The sequence below is a fragment of the Molossus molossus genome, unplaced genomic scaffold, assembly GCF_014108415.1.
Source record: "Molossus molossus isolate mMolMol1 unplaced genomic scaffold, mMolMol1.p scaffold_m16_p_12, whole genome shotgun sequence".
In the NCBI taxonomy this organism is placed as follows: Eukaryota; Metazoa; Chordata; class Mammalia; order Chiroptera; family Molossidae; genus Molossus; species Molossus molossus.
The window spans coordinates 80,884,510-80,904,533 of record NW_023425347.1 but is presented as its reverse complement, the minus strand read 5'-3'; the positions used below and the strand labels follow the sequence as shown (position 1 = coordinate 80,904,533).

At 54.1% G+C, this 20,024-nt stretch overlaps 1 protein-coding gene across 1 annotated transcript in view; it reads right to left on the bottom strand.

The window, feature by feature from the left end:
• CSMD2 (CUB and Sushi multiple domains 2) overlaps nucleotides 1-20,024 on the bottom strand; it is a 558,434-nt gene that overhangs the window by 276,795 nt on the left and 261,615 nt on the right. Inside the window, exon 6 of the mRNA XM_036256013.1 lies at nucleotides 9,649-9,761. Coding sequence (XP_036111906.1) covers nucleotides 9,649-9,761 — 113 coding nt within the window. The remainder of the gene's footprint in view (nucleotides 1-9,648; nucleotides 9,762-20,024) is intronic.

Below are 20,024 nucleotides of genomic sequence, written 5' to 3'. Positions count from 1 at the left end.
GACTCCGACTTCCCTCCGCACGGGTGAGCCCCTGCGCTAACCTTGATCACCCCTCTCCCCACCGCTCGGGACGTCCTGCTGGCCGGAACATCCCTTCATCTCCCTCCACACCTGCTCCTTCACCAAATCCAACTCATTCAACCTTAAAAAGATGCTCCAATGTTCTAAACCACTCCTGCCCCAAACTCGTCTTATTTTTTTTTTTTTTGCTTGGATTTTGTTCACCAATTTACTCTCGCTATATATTCATTTAAAAAATGTTGCCGAGCTTGAGTTTTTCAACACTGAAATCGGATCTCCCCTTGGAAGGCGTGTTGGCTATGCATCCTGCACCGTCCCCTGTCACGCGCCCGCCTGGCCGCCTGCCACCGGCCCTGCAGAAACGCTCATCACTCACAGGCCTGCGCTGGAGAGAGCCGACCGCTAGCACACTGGCTGCTCATCTCACTCAGATTTATGCCAAAGATGTGAAATCTGGTGCAGATGCTACGACCCGATGCTTCCAGGCTCAGGCCTCCCGGCAGACACCGCCGCCCTCACCATGGAGGAGAACTGTGGGAAGGGCAGTCATCATGCAGCAGCTGCTGCCTCAGCGCAACAGACAGTACGGTGTCTGGTGCCAGGTCAGCTGACGTACAGGTACATATAAAACCATCACAGCAGGTTTGATCAGGATGTCACCAACACAGAAACGAGGAGGCTGTGGCGGCACCACCACGGCTATGCCCTGGGACGTCCGATGGCCGGGAAGGCTTCATCCCGGGGAGGTCAGGAAAGGTGACGCTGCCCGTCGATGCTGTAACTACGAACTTAGGAGGCAACCTAAACCCATGCTAACGAATCCCTTTGCCACCATTTCTGCAAATGGAGACAGAGAAATCAGCAACGTCATTTCTGATGGAATCACAAAGATTTGAAGAGTGTCCTCACGTCACAGGACAGTAAAACATTCAATGATGAACTAGAAGTTGAAGGCAAGAATTCAATTAGATTCCATATTCCCCTAGCCAAACAATCCACGAAAACACTCAGAAATGGGAAATCTGGGATACTTAGGATTTCCTGTGTCCAGTCCACTGCACCTGGCCCAGAAACTGCCAAGGCCCAGTGAGAGTCTTTGGTTGTAATTGCGGAGGACGCTCAGTACACTCACTTTGAACAGGATGAACGTTGCTGGTTACAGCACTTCGAGCTCCAGGTTCCAATGTCACAGAAAAGAAGCAAGCACGCTGGTGCCGCTGATGGTGTGGCATCAGGAAACGAGAGCGGAGCCCTCAATCTGTGGACGTTTCGCTTCATAACTCGGAAAAAGTTGGAGAGGTTACAGTGACCCAAGATGATGCCACCTTCTTTTTTTTTTTATCCTCACCCGAGGATATTTTTCCATTTTTTGTTCAGACGGGGGGGGGGGAGGGCATCGATGTGAAAGGGACACATCGAGTTGTTGCCACCCACACGATGCAACCAGGGCCAGGGACAAACTGCAACCGAGGTACGTGCCCTTAGTGGGAACCGAACCCGGGTCTCTCTGGGCTGCAAGCTGATGCTCTAACCACTGAGCCAAACTGGCCAGGGCGATGATGCCACATTCTTACAAGGAAAAGGTGACAAGATTCAAGTTGAGAAACATATTTAAGAAACCAGAGTAGCTAGAACGTCACTACAGCTGACAGTGACAAAAAACAACAAAATGAACATCTGGCAAAACTCCGGAGAGGCACTGTGCTGGAGACTGGGGACGAGTGGCGCGGGGGAGAAGGAAGGAGTCGAGGTGCGCTCGCTGCCTGCTCCGAGAGCCGGTGGGAGAGGCCTCTCTGGGTGCTCTGCGTTAGTGCACTCCAGGCTCGGAGCTGCTCCACGGTGTGGAAATCGTTAAAAGATCATGTGCATTCTGCCCATGACCACTGCTAAGCGTGCAGGGGTAGGATTACTGACAGTTAAGAAATACATGCAAAGTTCCTCAGAAGCTGGTTATGTACCACGCTGGGTGATTTTGTTTTTTTTTAAATAGGGAGGGAAAAGGAACCATCGACCCAGCTGAGGCTGTAAGAAGTGCCCTGTTGGGTGCTGCTGCTGTGACTTCTTGGTTAACCACAGCAACACTTGCTGCTACCGGAATCCCTAAGGAAGAGAAGGGCCCTGGCGTGGAAGATGGGAGGCAGCCGGGGGTGGAAGGTTCTAGTTCCCAGACTAGTGCTTTGTCCTTATTAGTGGGCTGGGCAGTGTCTTCGCAGACAACTTCCGAGAAGTCAGCTGGAGAAAAGGACGGGAGGAAAGATGTTTCAGGGCGTCACTGTGGCCATTGGCTACTGGTTTCAGATGCCTCTGCAATGCGGTTCTCTCTCCCTGAAACCTCCTTTCCCCTCTTGGCGACCTGTTGGTCAAGGCCTCGCTCACGGGCTACCTGCTCGGTGTGGCTGTCGGTGCATCTCAGGGAGGTCAGCGCCTCTCAAGCCTGCACTCAGACCACGGAAACCCTAGCGGGCTGCAATGTGTCTTGCTCTCCTGCCAATTTGTCCCATGAGCTCCCGTGTCTGCACCCTGTGACCGACACACAGCCAGACACACAGGTTTCCGACGGTGGTCTGATGACCAGATGGGCGAATGGTAGTTTTGGAAGAGCGTGTGCTTTGAATTCGTTTCCTGGCCGAGGAATGGGCTCTGCTCTGGTGAGGGGGGAGCACTGCATCTGTGCCGATGCTCACTGTTCAGCTCAGGCTCACCGACTGTGTTCAAAAGCCTGGTTTCGTGGGTTCCCACGCCAGGTAGCCACCCAGACATTTGTGCCAAGGTCCCCGGAGACCCAGGACTTGCAAATGACACTGGCAAGGGTTCGGCAACTCAGCAGGCGAACAGAAGAGGACAGAAGAGTCGGAGCTTGGACGACGGGATGCCCGAGGCACTTTCCGCTCTGGTCCGAGACTGCGGATCAGTCACGTGTGAGCAAGAACACAACAGGTTCAAGTGAAAAACAGGATCTTCGGCCTGTTATATAAACAGCCTCGAGCACCGCAGCAAATGCAAACTGTTTGCAAATGGAAAAGTTTATTCTGCAGACAATGGAGTTTGCAGGACTTAGAGAAAGTCCGGGAGCCGATGGCTTTCAGTGCAGAACACCTTCCATCTCCTGGTCACCAGCATGGAATTGACGAGAGGGGCGGTGAGTGGGACAACAGGGCCAGGCGGGGGTTTAGCCGAACGGAGGGATAGGCACTCCAGACCGTCATCAGGTCAGAGGGACAGGCAAAGGCAACGCCTCCAAGGAGGAGCCAGAGCCGCCAGCTGGCTTTCGCTGCCCTGGGTCCCCGCACTGCGGCCTCGAGGTAACAGGTGGGGTAGGAGGCCTCAAGGCCCCATTCCCTGAGCATCTGCCATGTCCCAGATGTTCAACAGGGTCTCTTTGAACTTCCAACGCCCTCCTTCCAGGTGAGGAGGTCCTCACCAGTTGTCCTCATTCGCCCCTGGGGGCATTCAAGGGAAGTCCTCACGGATGCCCTGAAGTCTTGAAAACAACACGAAAGCTGCGAACCCCGAGGACTGGAAATGATCCTGGGGGCAGAGGGGCCGATGCCACCACCTCGGTGGTCTTTCAGGACTGGAAGGAACCCTACGGAGCTTCAGGTCCTGGGGTTCCCAAGGTGAGGGACAGGGACCTGTCATTTCTGTAGGTAAATGCCTGCTACACAGAGGAGGTCAAAGAGGAACTGCTCTGCTCGAGGCTGGGGTGCAAGCCTGGAGTCCCACTCAGCCCCTATCAGAACAGCTGCTGCGAGAACCCCGGGCCTCCAAGGAACCCACTCTGCAAACCCACCCTCTGGCCCCTCCTCTCATGTTACGTGCATGGGGAGGACTTTTCTCGAAGAGGGGACAGGTGGCCCCCGCCTCTATTTTGCCTTGAACCTTTCACATCTCTGTCTCTGACCCAGATCCTTTTTGAGCTACATACTGGCGGAATAGCCAAGTGCCTACTAGAGAGTCCCCCGACCCTGATATCCCAATACTACCCAAGAATCAATGTGTCCCAAGGTAAATCCATCACCACCCCCACCTCTTCCCAGAACCGTCCTGGTTAATATAATCACTGTCGACCCCCTTCCTCAAGTCAGAAACCTACGATTCATCCCTGACGCCTCCATCTCCTCCCCCACCCCCTCTCACTCCCAAAGCTAACTGGTCGTGAGTCCAGTGTGGGGTACCATGGGGAGAGCCCGTCTGGTCGGTCTCCTCCTCCCCACCTCCACTGCTTCAGCCTAAACCCTGGTCCTCGTCATCTTCTGATCCTCAAAGTCTCCTCACTGCCCCCCTCCCCATTTTCATTCTACTCCAGTAATCAAAGAGCCCTGTAAGATGAGAATGCGAACCCATCTCCCTCTTGTTAAAACTTCTGATCACCTCTCATCCCCCGTGGGGTCGAGACCAGCTTTAATGCAGCTTTTCATCTCCTGGGCCCTACCTGACTTCCCGGCCCCAGGCCTCGCTACCCCCACCCTGGCCTCTGCACCAGACTGCGGACTTTGTGACTCCGCGGATGTTTCTGTGGAAGGCGTGGGAGTAGACGTGCCAGGCTGTGGGCCTCCTGCTCAATGGGTGCCGCTCAGCTCTGCCCAGGGAGTGCCCAGGCGGCCAGAGACAATCCTCAGATCAGCGCGCGACGCTGTGTTCCAACAAACCCTCATTTATGGGCATGAAAATGTACATTTCACACAGTGTTCACGTGACATGAAACCTCCTTCTTTCGACTGTTTTCTTCAACTGTTTAAAAATGTAAAACCTATTCTCAGCTAGACGGGCAGAGGGCTGCGTCCGGCCTGCGGGCTGCGGTGTGCCCGGCTCACTCTAGAGACACGCGTATCTGTGGTTCTTTCGACTGAACACGTTCGTGCCTTCTTGCCTGAGTTCTACCTGGAACAGTCTTTCTATTGTCTCTGTCTCTGTCACCTTTTTTTTTATCCTCACCTGAGGACATTTTTCCTTTTTTTTTGTTCAGATAGAGTGGGAGGGAGAGAGAGAAACTTCGACATGAGAGAGACACTGAGTGGCTGCCACCCACACGACCCAACCAGGGCCGGGGACAAACTGCAACCGAGGTACATGCCCTTAGCGGGAACCGAACCCGGGTCTCTTGGGACCGCAGGCGGACGCTCTGACTGCTGAGCCAAACCGGCCAGGGCTGTCTGGCATTGTTTTGAGACCCATGCTGAAGTCATTGCCACTTTTGTGTGCATTTTACCCCTAGGTGTGTGGCTTCTCTTCAGTGGGTGCTGCAGAGCAAATCGCTCCTTTACCTCTGGCCCTGGGCCTTTGCCGGCCACGATGATTGCTCTAATCGTGCCACCAGAAGTTATGGATCCGTCTGTCCCCCTCTGTACTTAACCTGTCTGCTTGAGAGTGGACACCGGTCTGCCTGTGTTGTCTTCCTGAGCTGTCACGTGGCCATGTCACAGAAAACGCGTGTTAAATGACATGCAGCTGCCCACTTCCGGCCGCTGGCTCCAGGCAGAGCCAGACCGGAGCTCAGACGTCGGACGCCCCGTGGTACTAGTTAACATTGTGTCTGGCCACAAATAACCCTAACTTCTGACTGGGCTGGGGCAGGAATGGAACATGTTGTGTTGTGGGTTATTTATGAGTTTGATGTATTGTTGTCTTTCTCTGGGGTAATGTACTCATCAGTACAATTAGGAGCTGCTAACTGTCGGCTCAGAAGGGCCGTGCATCAGAACGCCGAGATGCTGGGCACGGGGAACCTGACCCTGTGCTGGGGACGCCCAGGTGATTGCTCACATGTCTCTGTCCTGCTCCGCGTCCCCAGAGGCTGACCTCTGTGCTGGGCTAGAGGACAGGGAGCGTACTGGTGAAGCAGGGCAGCCTCCCCGGGCACAGAGCAGGCCAGAGCAGGGCATCCGGGCCCTCGCTCCAGGCTTCCTGTTGGGGTGGCAGGCGGGAGGCACAGCGATGGGAGGGAGGGAGGAGGCAGAAGTCTGGTCCTTGGCTCCAGGGGCTCCCCTGCACTGCAGATAGGCGTGGCCAGCCTCCTGAGTTCTGCCAAGCGGCCTCTCCTTGGTGGCTCCAGCCCCTAGTCCCCCCTCTCCCCCGGACCCTTTCCCTAGCATGGTGAAGGCGTCCTGTCGTTTCGCCTCTGGGGACCTCATCAGCCTGTGGATCCCTTTAATCCCACCCTCACCTCTGTCACTGGCCCCTCACCAAACCTTCGGTTTAACCGTGCAGTCTGCCTTCTGTCTCCTGCTGGCCCCCGACGGAGACCTATCTTTGCCACTCTTTTGGAGTGAATTTGCAAACAGGAATACTTAGTTTGGTCTTTAGCGGTTCCAAACTTTTCACTCCTTTAGGGCAGAGATTCTCCATCAGGAGTAGCTTTGCACACGGGGACATTTGGCAAAGTCTGCAGACGTTCAGTTGTCACGATTGTGTGTCTGTGCACGGGGCACACCACTGGCACCTAGCACAGGGGGTCGCAGCCAGAGATGCTGCGGAGCATGCTGCAAGGCAAGGACAGTCCCCGCAGCAGAATTATCCAGGCCACAGCATCCACAGTGCTGAGAAGCCCTGCTTGATGGAGTCCCCGACTGAATTACTACAAGCTCAGTGTACCCCAGCCTGGAAAACACAAGCACAAGAAGGTCCCAGGAGAATCCTTTGTTCCCACAAGCAGCACACAGCTCCGTGTGTAAGCAGCCGGATCCAGGTGAGCCCGGCCGGCGGGGGAGACCTTGAGCCAGCCACGTACCCTCTCTGCACCGCTCATCCCTCGCCTATAAAATGGGGCTGATGGTCTTCTCTACTTTATAGTTGCTGCAAGGACTGAATGAAGCAAGAAATGCCAAGTGCCTGGAACCCGGGAAGGATGCTCTTTGGAAACACTGACACACTCAAAAGGACAAACCGTCCGGGCTGCACTCAGGGAGACAGAGGATCAGACGGGGCCTACTTCTAAGAGGTTCATAGGGAAACATTTTTGCAGATTGTAGGTTGTTCCCTGCTACAGACTTGTGAGATTGTTTCAGAGGTTGCAACTAACATTAAAAATTGGGAAAGAAATTTTCAGGGTAAATACCACTTGGTGACATTTTCCTTTCAGTTAGTTATACAGATAGATGTGTGTACTGGCTTGTGATGGAAAATGTATTTTTTCTTTTTTTTTACAGTGGAGCGAGCTTAACAAAACAAAGTTTAAAAGCCACCAGTCAAACAGGAAAGGTAAGACACCCGCAGCGTGGTGAGAGAAGGCCCTGTGGTTTGCAGAGAACACACGCAGGCCTGCGAAGTCAAGTTTCGCCACCTACAGGCTGTGTGACCCTCGTGTGCTGGGCTAGTTACACAGCCTCTCTGAGCCTCGGCTTCCTGGGCTGAGAAACAGGATTGAAAACACACGTGCCGCTGTGTCAGGGGGACGCCCAAAGGAGCGATGCGCACGTGGTGCCTCCTGCAGGGCCTGGCACACAGTAGGTGTGCCCTCCCTGTGTGTTCCCGACCTCCTAGAGCCTTCCCGGTCTGGTCTCTGCCCACCATCGGCCGTCAAACTGAACCATGAGAAACACCTGCACCTACGCAGTCAGACGAAGTGACCACATTCAGCTGTGCTCGCCTGCTTGGGAAACCACGGGGAGAAGTCCAGACGGGCGCTCCCGCCCACAAAGGCCCACCCTCGGCCGTGGACAATCAGGAAGGCTCTCGGAGCCGGCTCTGGGAAGCCTGTCAGAATGGGGGCTTTCTTGTTTATTTATTTTTTAACTATTTAAAGGTGTCCTGCTCCCTGAGGCTGAGGAAGTGAGGCCGCTCTTGAGAGGTCCAGCTGTCCAAGGCAAAGCTTCTGCCTCCAGGGCTGCTCTGGCCCCCGTTTCCAGCCAGAAAACCTGCCCCAGGGCCTCCTGGGGTGCTCCACGCTGCCTGGCCACCTCTGGGGGTGGCCAGGGTGCTGCATTGTGTGGCCTGAGCCTCTGAGTCCCTGGGGTGGGGCCGGGGTGGGGCCGGGAGAGACAAGCTGCCAAGATCTGCACTCAGAATTAGTGCCCCCCCAGCACGCCCTCGGCAGGGGCAGTGACCACAGTCCACGTTCACGCTTCCCGCAGGCCCCAGGTGTGGTCACTGTCTGTGTGCTGATTTATCTCCCTCGCTCCCCAGCCCCCCATCACTCGGTCCCTTGTCACTCACTCACTCACAGTGTAAACCCTCTTTTTATTCCCCAGAGCCTCCTACAGGGCCTGGTACCTAATAGGTGCGCAATCCAAGTTCATTATCAAATCAATTAGAACCAACATCAATTTGTAATTGGTAACAGTTAAGGGCTTAATGAGCAGGTTATGAAGCAAACCACTGGTGTTTATCTCTGGAAATTTTGTGTACTTTGAATAAACTCAAGGTTGAAGAGGAATGTCGTCCCATCCACCCCTTGGAGTTGGGCTTCCCTCGGTTGTGGAGAGCTCCCCATGGTGGGGTTCCCCCACTCCTTTCTATACGTGACTCTTGGGGTTAGGAAATTCTTCGTGATTGGAGCAGAAATCTGTTTACCTGCAATTTCCACCTGCCATTCCTGGTCTGATCTCTTGCGGCTGGACACCTCTCCACTGACTTGAGCCTCTAAGTGGAAGGGGTTCCCTAAGTTATTCTGCCTGCATTTGTAATGCCTTGGGCTCTCCGTAAACTGAAAGAGCTTTGAAATGGGGCTGTTCTCCCACTTTCTATCGGGATAGGCTAACCTCTGCTGGTTAAGAGGATGAACTCTATACTATTTAAAAGGCAGTTCAGCCCTGGCCAATTTGGCTTGGCGGTTAGAGCACTGGCCCGCGGACCAGAGAGTCCCGGGTTCGGTTCCTGCTAAGGGCACGTGCTTCAGTTGCAGTTTGTCCCTGACCCCGGTTCGAGTCATGTGGATGGCAACCAGTTGATGTGTCTCTCTCACATCGATGTTTCTCTCTCTATCTTCCTCTCTCTTTCCCTCCCGCTCTATCTAAAGATGAATGCAAAAATGTCCTCGGGTGAGGATAAAAAAATAAGGCAGTTCAGATGGCCTTGGGAAACGGGCTGGAAACGGGCTTCAATGCTCTGTGCCTGTTTCCTTGCCCACAACATGGGAATGATGCCAGTATTTACTCTGCAGGGTAGTGACGAGGATTACATGTGATGATGCTTAGCAAGTGCCCGGCATGACATGAACTGGTATGATTAGCCCGAGGGGCAGCTGGGCCACACAATTCGAGAAATGCCACTCCCTTGGGCAACAGACCACAACGGCAGAGGAGAGATGCAGGCATGCAGATCTCTGGGTCTGCAAATATATCAGGGCCTCGGCCCTGGCCAGGTGCTCAGTTGGTTAGAGCGTCATCCCGTACACCGAAAGGCTGCAGGTTTGATTCCCCACCAGGGCACGTACCTAGGTTGCCAGTTAGATCCCTGGTTGGGGTGCATGCAGAAGGCAATCGATCGAGGTTCTCTCTCACACTGATGTTTCTCTCTCTCCACCACCCTCTCTCTAAAATCAATAAGCATATCATTGGGTGAGGATTGAAAAAGAAAGATCAGGGCCCCAGAGGCCGCCCCGAAGCCACACCAGACCTAGGTGGGGACACGCTGAGCTCCCGAGTGCCACCTGTGCGGCCCCCTGGAAGCACGGCAGCCGGGACTGCCTACCTTGGTACTGGGCGCTGAAGCCGCGCTGCCGGTGGTTACCGTCGGAGGTGAAGTGCAGCCGCAGCCAGTTCTTGCTGCTGATGACAGGAGCTGGGAGGCTGGCTCCGGTGAACCTGTGGGGAGAGGAAGGCGGCAGGGTCAGGGACCACCGATGGTATGGAGAGGGGCAGGGGCATGCAGGAGTCTCCCCACTTCCCATGCCTGCTAGGGCCTGCGCCCGAGCCCAGAGCAAGAAGGGAGGGCTGTGCTGGCCCAGCGCCCTTTGGTCGTCTGGGGCCTGAGCCGCTGAGGCGGCTCCTCCAGGGGCCCTCCCCACCGCTGGGTTTCCCTGGGGTGTCTCACGGAGGCGCAGGTCTTCGGGTCTGGAGCCGAGGTCCAGCTCCCCGGCAGAGGTCTGGCCCTACCCCCAGGAGAGAGGTCCAGCCTCCCAGCATAGTGCCCCCCAGCAGATGTCCACACCACCCTCAGGAGAGGTGCAGACCCCCGAGTGCAAGGTTCAGCCCCATATAAGGCCAGTGTCCAGCCCTCCGGCAGAGGCTCAGCGCCCCGTCCCAGGCAGAGGATCGACTACCCCGACAAGCTCCCTCGGGACCTCAAAGGAGTCAAGACGAAGATGGGCAGATACTGTGCAGGGTGGCCCTTCACAAGTGTGAGAGCCCATTTTGGGGTCACTCACTAGGCCCTGGGTCTCCTCTGATTCCTCTCCCTGTCCCTGCTGGCTTGTCCCTCCTCCCTTAGGTCAGCCTCCTTGGGTTCCAGCCGGTCCAGCTCCGTGGGTGGGACAGCAGGGTATCTCCCACAGTCCTGGTCACTGCCCCAGGCACCTGACTGCTGTCCCGAACCAACGTCCAGGTCAGTCGGATCTTTCCTCTAAGTTACTCAGAGCACTAGAACCTTCAGTGGCTCCCCAGTGTCTACACAAGACTGGCCTTCCCAACCTCCCACCTGGTCCTCTGCCTGAAGCGGCCTCTGCCCAGCGCTGGCCGTCTCCACCACCCTGGCCTCAGCCCTTGACACCCTCCTGGCTCTGCTGATCCCCTGCTCCCCAGAAATGCCCTGTCTTCTCTCCTCTGCCCTACAGCCCCAGTCAGCCAGATGCTCAGCATCTCCCCTCTGTTCCTCCTGTGTGTCACCAGGCACGGGCCTCCTGATGGCACCACCAGCCCTCACTCAGTCGGCTCCCACTCCTGAGCCTTCCACAATCCTCCTTTCCACATCTTCGCCTTTTCTGCCTGGGGGACACCCCATCACCCTCACCTGCGCCACACGGCCCTGAGACATCACATCCCCAGGAAAGCCTGCCGTCCTGTCCTTGGCTTTGAAGCCCACAGAGGGCGGAGCGAGCCCAGGTTTCACGGCTGACTACCAATGTGACGAAGACCAGCTACCTATCCTTTCTGAAAATGAGATTCGTAACACCAGCCCCCGGGGCTTTGTGGGAATAAACGGGAGGCCGACCTTATGGGTAAAGAACCCGCCAGTACCTGACACGTATTCGCTCAGTCGATGGAATGTTCCTTGCCCCTCCTCTGGGCTGCCACCGTATTCTCTTTAAACTATAATCATTTCAGGTGTGTGTCTGCCGTAGCTAACTCCTCAGAGATGGAAGCAGCCTTGTGCTAAAGTAGCTTGGGTTCTGGAGGGATCCACTGTGCGAGCCCACAAAAATTACATACGCTCTCTGTGACGTTTATAAAATGAGGATACTATAGCCCCTCCCTCGAAGGGTGGCAAGGATTAAATGAGCTATTATACAGAAAGACCTTGGCATGGTCCCTGACAAGTAAAGAGCTCTTGGTAAGTGGCAGCTGCCATTTGCTTCTTGGTCCTTTTCATCCTTCATCTTTGTATGGAGCACCTAACAGGATGCTCGGTACAACGCAGGTGCGCCAGGATCCCAGCAGAAAACAGCTGGCAAGGTCCTGTGAGAATAATTACAGGAGTCTAATGGGTTCTTTACCTTCCACAGAGCACATGGTTATCCCTGAAGGAGAGAGCTGCATGGACCCAGAACTTCAGTTGGGACTACAGCCAATTTCTGCAAATCGCACCAGGAGGAGCAAGGAATGAATACTTGGAACTCACTCTCCTCCCTCCCCTCCTCCAATCTCCTGCTGATGCTTCTGTTGATCTTGCCCAACTGGAAGCTGGAGGGCAAGGGAGCATACTGATGCGGCCTGGGTAAGCCTTCCAGGCCTGGAACAAGATGCATGAGGGAGGGGCGAGGGTCTGGAGGAGCAAACAGAAGAGATCGAGCATGGTGGGTCTCTATTAATAGGTGTTAAACAAGAGAACTAACCAACGAGCTTCACACCCTGCAACACTGAGTTTTTACTATAATGGAAATGCTGACACACACTAAACTCCAGGAATATAACCCACAATTGTTATGGTAAGAGCTATTATAGAAACCAATTACTGTATTTCACCAGATCTCATTTAAAATAGTTTATTACAGGCTGAGTCGTTTAAGTTTTCCAAGGAGCCACAAACGGTCTTGCGGGTTGTGTTTTTTTCCCCAGGCCAAATTCAATTCTATCTCAATGACAAAGCTTAGAGGCTATTTACATAAAGGAAGTAAAAAGAGGGAGAAATTACCTGAATAATTCAAAACTAAAAGCTGTTCATTGCAAAACGAAATGAAGGGAGGGTGATGGGGTCACAGGAGCAATGATCAAGCCCTTGGTACCCAGAATTCAGCCTGGGATCTGCTTTAATGCGTAGCTGGACAGCCTGGCGAAGCCCGGAGGGCCGTCCCCTACTCCCCTTTCTCCTGCACCTGCTGCCAGGCATCCCCTTCACGGTCGGTTCCCGCGGCTTCACCTCGCAGGGCCCTGAGCTGCTCACGCATCCCTGCTCTGCCCTGCTCCTGCCTCCTTGGAGATGATGTTGCACATTTGAGAGTTTTCTTGGCATCTCTCAAAGAACCGGGGCTTCCACGCTGGGATCCTCAGCACTCTGCTGTGGAGACGGCGTCGTGCCTTACTCACGACCCTCCGATAAGAAGTGCTGACACACGGACCACGGGGGTGGCTCTCCAGAGCATTGCGCGGAGTGATAGGAGAGTATAGACGGTGCAGGCCCATGTACACCAAACTCTGGGAAAGCAGACTGAGGATTACAGGGGGGACTGCCCGGGAAAGGGTCCAGGGAACCTCCTTGAACCAGGTGCTAGTTACATGGGATGTACAAATCCCAAGATGGCTGCAGAGTAGGTGGAAGCCACACTCTCCTCCTCCCGGCACCAAACCAGATTTACAGCTAAATTACAGAGCAATCAACCTGGAGAACCAACGGAAGGCTGGCTGAACTGAAGTATTATAACCGGGGATTTATAGCAGAAGCCGCATGGAGGCTGGTAAGAGGGCGAGGATGCGGAAAGGGCCGCCCCGCCCCCACACATGTGCAGTGACTGAGAAGCCAGGGTGATATCTCTGCAGACCTCCCTCCCCCAGGAGCGTGGGGGCTCCAGGTTCAGGGCTCCCCAGTCCAGAGCAAAGGAGACAGGAGGAGGAGCCCACACAGCATCTAGTGGTGAAAGTCAGTGGGGATTCGGTCTGCCCGGGAGAGAAGGGAATCTGCTAGAGACCCAGACACCATCTTCCCAGGGTGGAGCACTCCTGCTGTTACGGCACCAGTTGGGGGAGTGCACTGCCCAGTTCTCCAATGGCTGGCGACACCATTCTGCCATGCTCGAGTCCAGCAGAGGGGCTGGCTGCACCCAGAAGGGACCTTTGTGGCACTCTTTTTCTGGAGAAGCTCTTGGTAGGAACTCAGATAGTAATTGAAAGTGTAGCTTTTGAAAGGGGACCATTCTTCTCCACCTCCATGGAGCAGCCCCCCTCCCCCCCCGTTGACCTGTGGATCACTTGGCCTGCCCTTTACCCCCTGTGGCCCTGCCCTGCTGCATTCAGTCCTGCAGGGGTTCCGAGTGCCTGGCAGAGCGGGGACCTTTGGAGCACATCTCCCTGGGAGGTTTATGACTGAGAATCACATAAGCAGGTGCTGAGTTGTGTGGCTACCGCACAGGGGTTCACTTCTGTCTCCCCTGTGAGCTCATCCCATGCGATTCCCCCAATGGGAGACTCATCTGACCTGCCTTTCTGCAGCTGGGGGCCCACCCTGCTGAGCTCAGCCCAGTGGGAGGACTGGAGAGCTGCCCAGGGAGCTTAGGGAAGAGTGGATACTCTCAGTGGGGATGTAAATAACGACATAGTAAGCAGTAAAAAGGACACAGAGTCCTGGCCGATTTGGGTTAGTGGTTAGAGCATCGGCCTGCAGATCAATGAGTCACAGGTACGATTCCAGCCAAGGGCATGTACCTTGGTTGCAGTTTGTCCCTGGCCCTGGTCGGGGTCATGTGGGAGGCAACCAGTGGGTGTGTCTCTCTCACATCGATGTCTCTCTCTCTCTCCCTCGCTCTCCTTGCCTCCCACTCTCTCTGAAGAAAAATAGAAAAATATTCTCAGGTGAAGATTAATAAATAAATAAATACATAAAGGACATAGAAACCATTAAAAAGAACCAGTCATAAATGAAGAATACACTAGAAGAAATTTACAGCAGGCCAGATGAAGCAGAAGACCAAATCAGAGATTTATGTGATGCACACATTTGACAAAGCTCTGAGTGCTGGACGAGTAAAATGAGTAATTTTAGTTTATGTACATTGTACCTTAACAGAAGGGAAGTGAAGAAAACAAACCAATCTTTTACTCTGCGTTTCCAATCCTCAGAGTAAAATACCTGACTATGGCCAACAAAGAAACCAGTGTGCCTTCCCTCTCCTGTCTCCTCCTCTCCTCCTCTCTTTATTCTTTATGCCCAGCCACAGGATCTCCTTGCTGTTCAAAACTGGCCAGGCCCGCTCCTGCCTCAGGGCATTTGCACTTGACATTCCCTGTCTGCTGCCTAGCTCTTCTCCCAGACCTCCACCTGGCTCACCCCCTCACTTCCTCAAAACCTTTGATCACAGGTCACTTTCCCAGTGAAGAATTCCTGGTCTGACTCCCACCTGGCTGCCCTCCCTGAGCATGTACACACACACACACACGCACACACACACACACACGCACACACACCATTCTCCAAACAGAAGACCTTATGTGAAGTGGAACACACGTTGCTATTTCTTTTTTAGCTATTCTGCTTTTGTACTTGCTTTTTATGCCCTTCGCATTCGGCTGCCCAGAGAGGTTACGTGCATTGCTCAAGGTCACACAGTTATCAATCGCCAGAGGTGGGATTCAAACCCAGGCCATCGCACTCAGAGCGGAAGCTCGGCCACGGCACTGTTCCGATACAGCACGCAGGCCTGAAGGCGGGCAGCGGAGCTCAGGCCGAACCCCACCCTGCTCCTGTGACTCCCTCCCTCCTCCCCGCCGGATCCGCTTTCATTTTGCTCCCTCTTAGAATCATAATTAAAGGAGAGAAACACAAAGAGAGATTCTCCCCTTCAAACCTTTCTGTCCACATTCATTTCACGATGGGGGGCCTGGGGAATTCCAAGTTCACCCAGGAAATTGCTATTGCGGTACAACATAAAATGTATTTAAGCAATTACACTCCATTTTTTTTCCTTCTTTTTGGTAAATTGACTTCCGTTAAATGGGGCTTCATTAATGGAATCTGGCTTGGGAGGATTAGAAAAAAAAAATCACTCCCTTTAATGCATGTGGCTGATTATGGGAAAGTAGCTTTGGGCTCCTCTGCAGAATGCCCCAGGCTTCCGCTAACGAAGGGCTTGGAGCGGACTTCGTGCAAAGCATTTCTTCCTAAGAAGCCTCTCCTACAGGCAGGGTGTTGGGGTGCTGCAAGCCACCTCCACAAGATGACAGTGGCTACTCTGCAAGGGAACACCGCCTGGCTGTAAACTGAGGCAGAAGAGTGTTAGGAGACCTTGGTTTAAATCTGTGTTCCTGAAAACTGACACCCCCTGGAGGTCATTCACTCATTCATGCAAGTACTCACCAACTGTATATCATGTTCAAGGCACTGTGTTTGCCAGTGGGTGCCACTCCCACTGTGGTTCTCTAGACGTGGGGAATCTCTACTAGGCCCTGTAACCTACAGGGTTCACAGCAACACCCCCGCCCCCCACAGCCTCCACTCCTGGTCAACACAGCGGCTGTGGTCTGTGCTCCCAGGGCACCTGCTGTGGGCTTAATCTCTTAACTAAGTGCACTGCCTGGATCTGACTCGGAGCTAAAGCACCTCTGTGCCCCAGGGCCAAGCATAAACCAGGCCTCCATCCCCAAGGCTGTCCGGGGAGAACGTGAAATGCAGGAGGTATTCGCTGCTCTGTCCCCTCTCCCAAGCCCTCTTTCCTTCCCATCTGCCCACTGTACTCCTCCCTGGGGGCTGGAAGGGACACTATGATGCAACCAGGCAAATCCTTCCGGAAGTGTCCTGGTGATGGCAAAGGACACCAAGGCCCTGGCTGGAGGCCCGACTCCTGCTCCCTGACACCCAAGCGACCTCTCCTCCCCGAGGTGAGCCTTTAGTGACTCAGCCCTGACACCTGTTCCATCACAAGTGATTTCCATATCCGTTTTCATTTAGCCAAATTCCTAGGACTCTTTGTTATGTCGAGATAAACTTTTTCACAAGACAAACCGGCGACGGCATGTATTTTTCAGGAACTGGGTGAATGCCTGGGATGAAAGCAAGGCTTCTTTGAATATGGGCTGTTGGAGTTGCCCCGTCTCTGGCCCCATCTTTGGAAAGCGGCCTTTTGGCTGCTCAGGGCTCTTGTTCCCAGAAGTGCCTGCCCACCCCACTTGGGCAGACAGCTCCAAGAGGCCTGAGCCAGCCTACTTACATGTGCTCGGGGCGTGTGCTCTGCTCTGAACAAACCACAGCGTCCCCAAACCATTCCTGCTCCTGGTGCTCCCTGGCCCCCTAATCCTCACCATCCCCCCGTCACCCAGCCCAGGCATCATCCTGAGCTCCTCCCTGCCCTTCACCCCCTTGCCAACTGTGGCCAAGTCTTCTCCACCTGATCACATCTCATCATTTCTCTCCTGGACTATATATAGCAACAGCCTTCTGACCTCCCCTCCGCCTCCAATCCCTCTTCCATACTCAGAGATTTGACCACGTCCCTGCCTTGCTGGGAACCAGCAGTGAAGGACCCTGGCTCCAGGATCAAGTCCAAACTTTCCAATGCCTCCCCTCTCCAACCACACCCACCCTGACTCCAGCTACTTTCATGTCTCCACGCGTCTGCGTACGCTCTTCCCTGCGCCTGCAATGCCCTTCCTGCTGTTCCACCTGGCCACCTGGGCAGAGGTCACTGATCTCATAACCCTACCCAAACGCCTTCTTTCCTGCACCTCTCCCTCTCCGTGCCCTACAGGAGGAGCAGTAACCTGCACAGGGTCCCCTCTGCATCACGGACATGCCCCTGCCCTTCTACTGCGCACGTCACATCGTGATCATCTTTCCACTTGACCATCTCCCTGTCTAGATGGCAAACTCCATAACGGCAGGGACAGGACCTTCCTTCTCTTGCTATGCCCGGCAACACACACAGTGCCTGGCACACAGAGCAAGTCACTTCCACAGGGGTTGGCTAATTATAGTGCGCTGGCTGTTTTGTTGTTGTTTTTTAACATCTTTGTATTGATTTTTTAGAGAGAGAGAAAGGGAGAGGTAGAGGGAGACCAAAACATCGATGAGAGAGAAGCATTGATTGGCCGCCTCCTGCATGCCCCCCACTGGGGATCAGACCCGCAACACGGACATGTGTCCTGACCAGGGGATGACGCTCAACCACTAAGCCACACCGGCCAATAAATAAAGTTTTACTGGATCACAACCATGCTCATTCATTTACATATTGTCTGCTTTCATGCTACAATGGCAGAGTGGAGTAGTTGTGACAGAAACTATAATTTACAAAGCCAGAAATATTCATCTTGTCCTTGACGGAAAGATTTTATGAACACTTACCACAGAAGCCTTGCTGATGATGTAGCTGATTGGCAAACAAAAATTTTTTTAAGTAGGGGGTACTAAAAGAATGCATACATAGCTTAAACATTTCATTATAATATCATATACTTAGATGCATGCCCTGGCTGGTGTGGCTCCGCTGGTTGGGCGTCGCCCTGTGCACTAGGAGGGTGCTGGTTTGACCCTCTCCCCCTTGGAGGTGTGCAGCGGGCCGGTGATTGATGTTGGGCTCTTGCATAGACGTTTCTCTCTTTCTCTTCCTCAAAACCAATAAACAATTCTTTTAAAAAAACACAAAACTTAAATGTACGTTTACTTGCCAATCCATTTAGTGTGGGGTGGAGGCCTGTCCTTTACCTGGGGGCTCATTCTCTGCACGGAATCTCACATACACCCCACCCAGAGTGCATCCTCCACCATTTCCAGGTTTGCTACAGCTCGTCCAGTGCAGCAGTCAGTGAGCACCAACGACGTGCAGGTGCTGTGCTCAGCGCTGGGTGCGGGCTGGACCAGGCGGGCCTGGACCCTGTCCCGACGGAACGACGGTGGGTGCAGCCGTCCTGCTCACGCACACCTCACATTAAGGAAGCATTTTTTTTTAAGAGCTTCCCCTTCATGGAGCGATTCCAAAGCATTCAATTTAGTTTCTATAGATGCAACTGTATTTCCTTTCACACTCATATTTCATCAGTTTATGTGATGTTTAATTTAAATCACATAATTACAATAACAAGTATGACTGGCACTGAGAGAGTTGGCAACAAACCCATCTGATTCTCAGAACGAGCAAGACTCAGCTGGGAGCAGGGAGCACACGGCGCTGAGGGTGGGCGTGGGAGGCAGCTGCAGGCAGCTGGGCCGAGGGCACCGCAGGCACGGGTCAGGACAGTCTGTCCAGGCCACCGGCTGCCAGCTACTCCAGGGAGCTGCTCTGGTGGAGACGGTTAAGCGTACACATGCTTCTGAATGAATGATGAATGAATGAACAAATGAACGAAGGAAGGAACAGACAAACAGCACTCTCTTGCTTTCAAAGGTGGGGCACCTTTTCTGATTTGCGATCAGGAGAGAAGAAACCCTAAAATCTTATTTGAGAAGGCCCCCGAGCTCTAGGTTTAATGCCCAGCTATGTAAGAATCCTAACTACAGCATTCTTGACAAAGGGTCCGTCAAGATGTTTTGAATGTCTCCAAAGATCAAGCTCACCTCCTTGCCAAACCCTCCCTGTGCACATCCACCCTTTCCCCAGCGCCTTCCTGCTCGTCCTCAGGCGTCACCTCACAGCCCATCAGCCCCAGGAAGTTGGCTTCTTCCGTGTACCTCTGGACACCGTGCCCGTCTCCACCACAGTGCTTTGGCTCGGTTGTTCAGGGGTCTGTCTCACACACTACATTCTGAGCTTCCTGAAGACAGGAGCTGTTTCTTTCTTGTTCGGTTCTTTTGTTAGTTCGCTGCGGAGTGCATGATACAAAAGAAGGGGCTCAGTAGACACTGCTCACCGGAAGGCGGAATGTTTGAATGAGATCTGGCTGGTGGGAGCACAGGGCACACGTGGGGGAAGGCAGCGGAGGAGGCAGGTGAGCCTGAAGACAGTAGGCAGGGCCTGGAGTCCACGCTGGGTTCCGCCTGAGTCTCCCAGGAAGACATGCTGCCCCACCCCCTCAGTCCCTCAACCCTCATTGGGCTCTCCATTCACGTGGCAGCTGCTGGAACCTTTTGGGGAGGACTCTGCTCATGGTGACATATCCCTCGTAAAGCGCCAGTGGAGTATGGTAATCAACACGAACAAATGTTCCTTTTCCCCAGCAGCAACTCAATAAACTCAACAAATTATCAGGGCTCTTCCCTGTGCAGTTAATTGCTAGCTCCAGGGAACACACACCGGCTACAGCAGGCACATGCTTTTCCCTCCAGATGCCCCCAGAGGCACGTGTCTGAGCCTGGGGGAGCTGAGCGACCGGGCTGCTGGCTGCTTGCTGTCGGGAAGGATGAGGGCGTCATCACCCGTGTCCTGGGGATGTTACTTGGAGGTCTGGGGTGGCCTGAGGTGTCAGCTCCTTCCATGACCAGCTCAGCTGCCCTTCTGGCAGGGCTGAGGGTGAGGCGTTCCCTGACTTGGGGAGAGGCTGTGCCCACGATGCCGGAGTGAACCAAACAGGTTGCCGTGCTTGGGGTGAGGAGGCTTGTGGTGGATCTCCAGCAACCTGTCAGGGTACACCCAGCTCTCTCCTCTTCTGGCTCTGGGTCTAGATCGGGTGCTTCTACTCTTTCTTGGGAGCTAGAAGCCTTAGAAGGTCAGTCTCCCTTTGCCTGAACCCAGAGCTCCCGAAACCCTTAGGACACAGCTGACTGGACCAGGGGCAGCAGGGGCGGGGTGTAGGTGGGGGTGGGGTGGTGTGTGTGTGTGTGTATGTACGTAC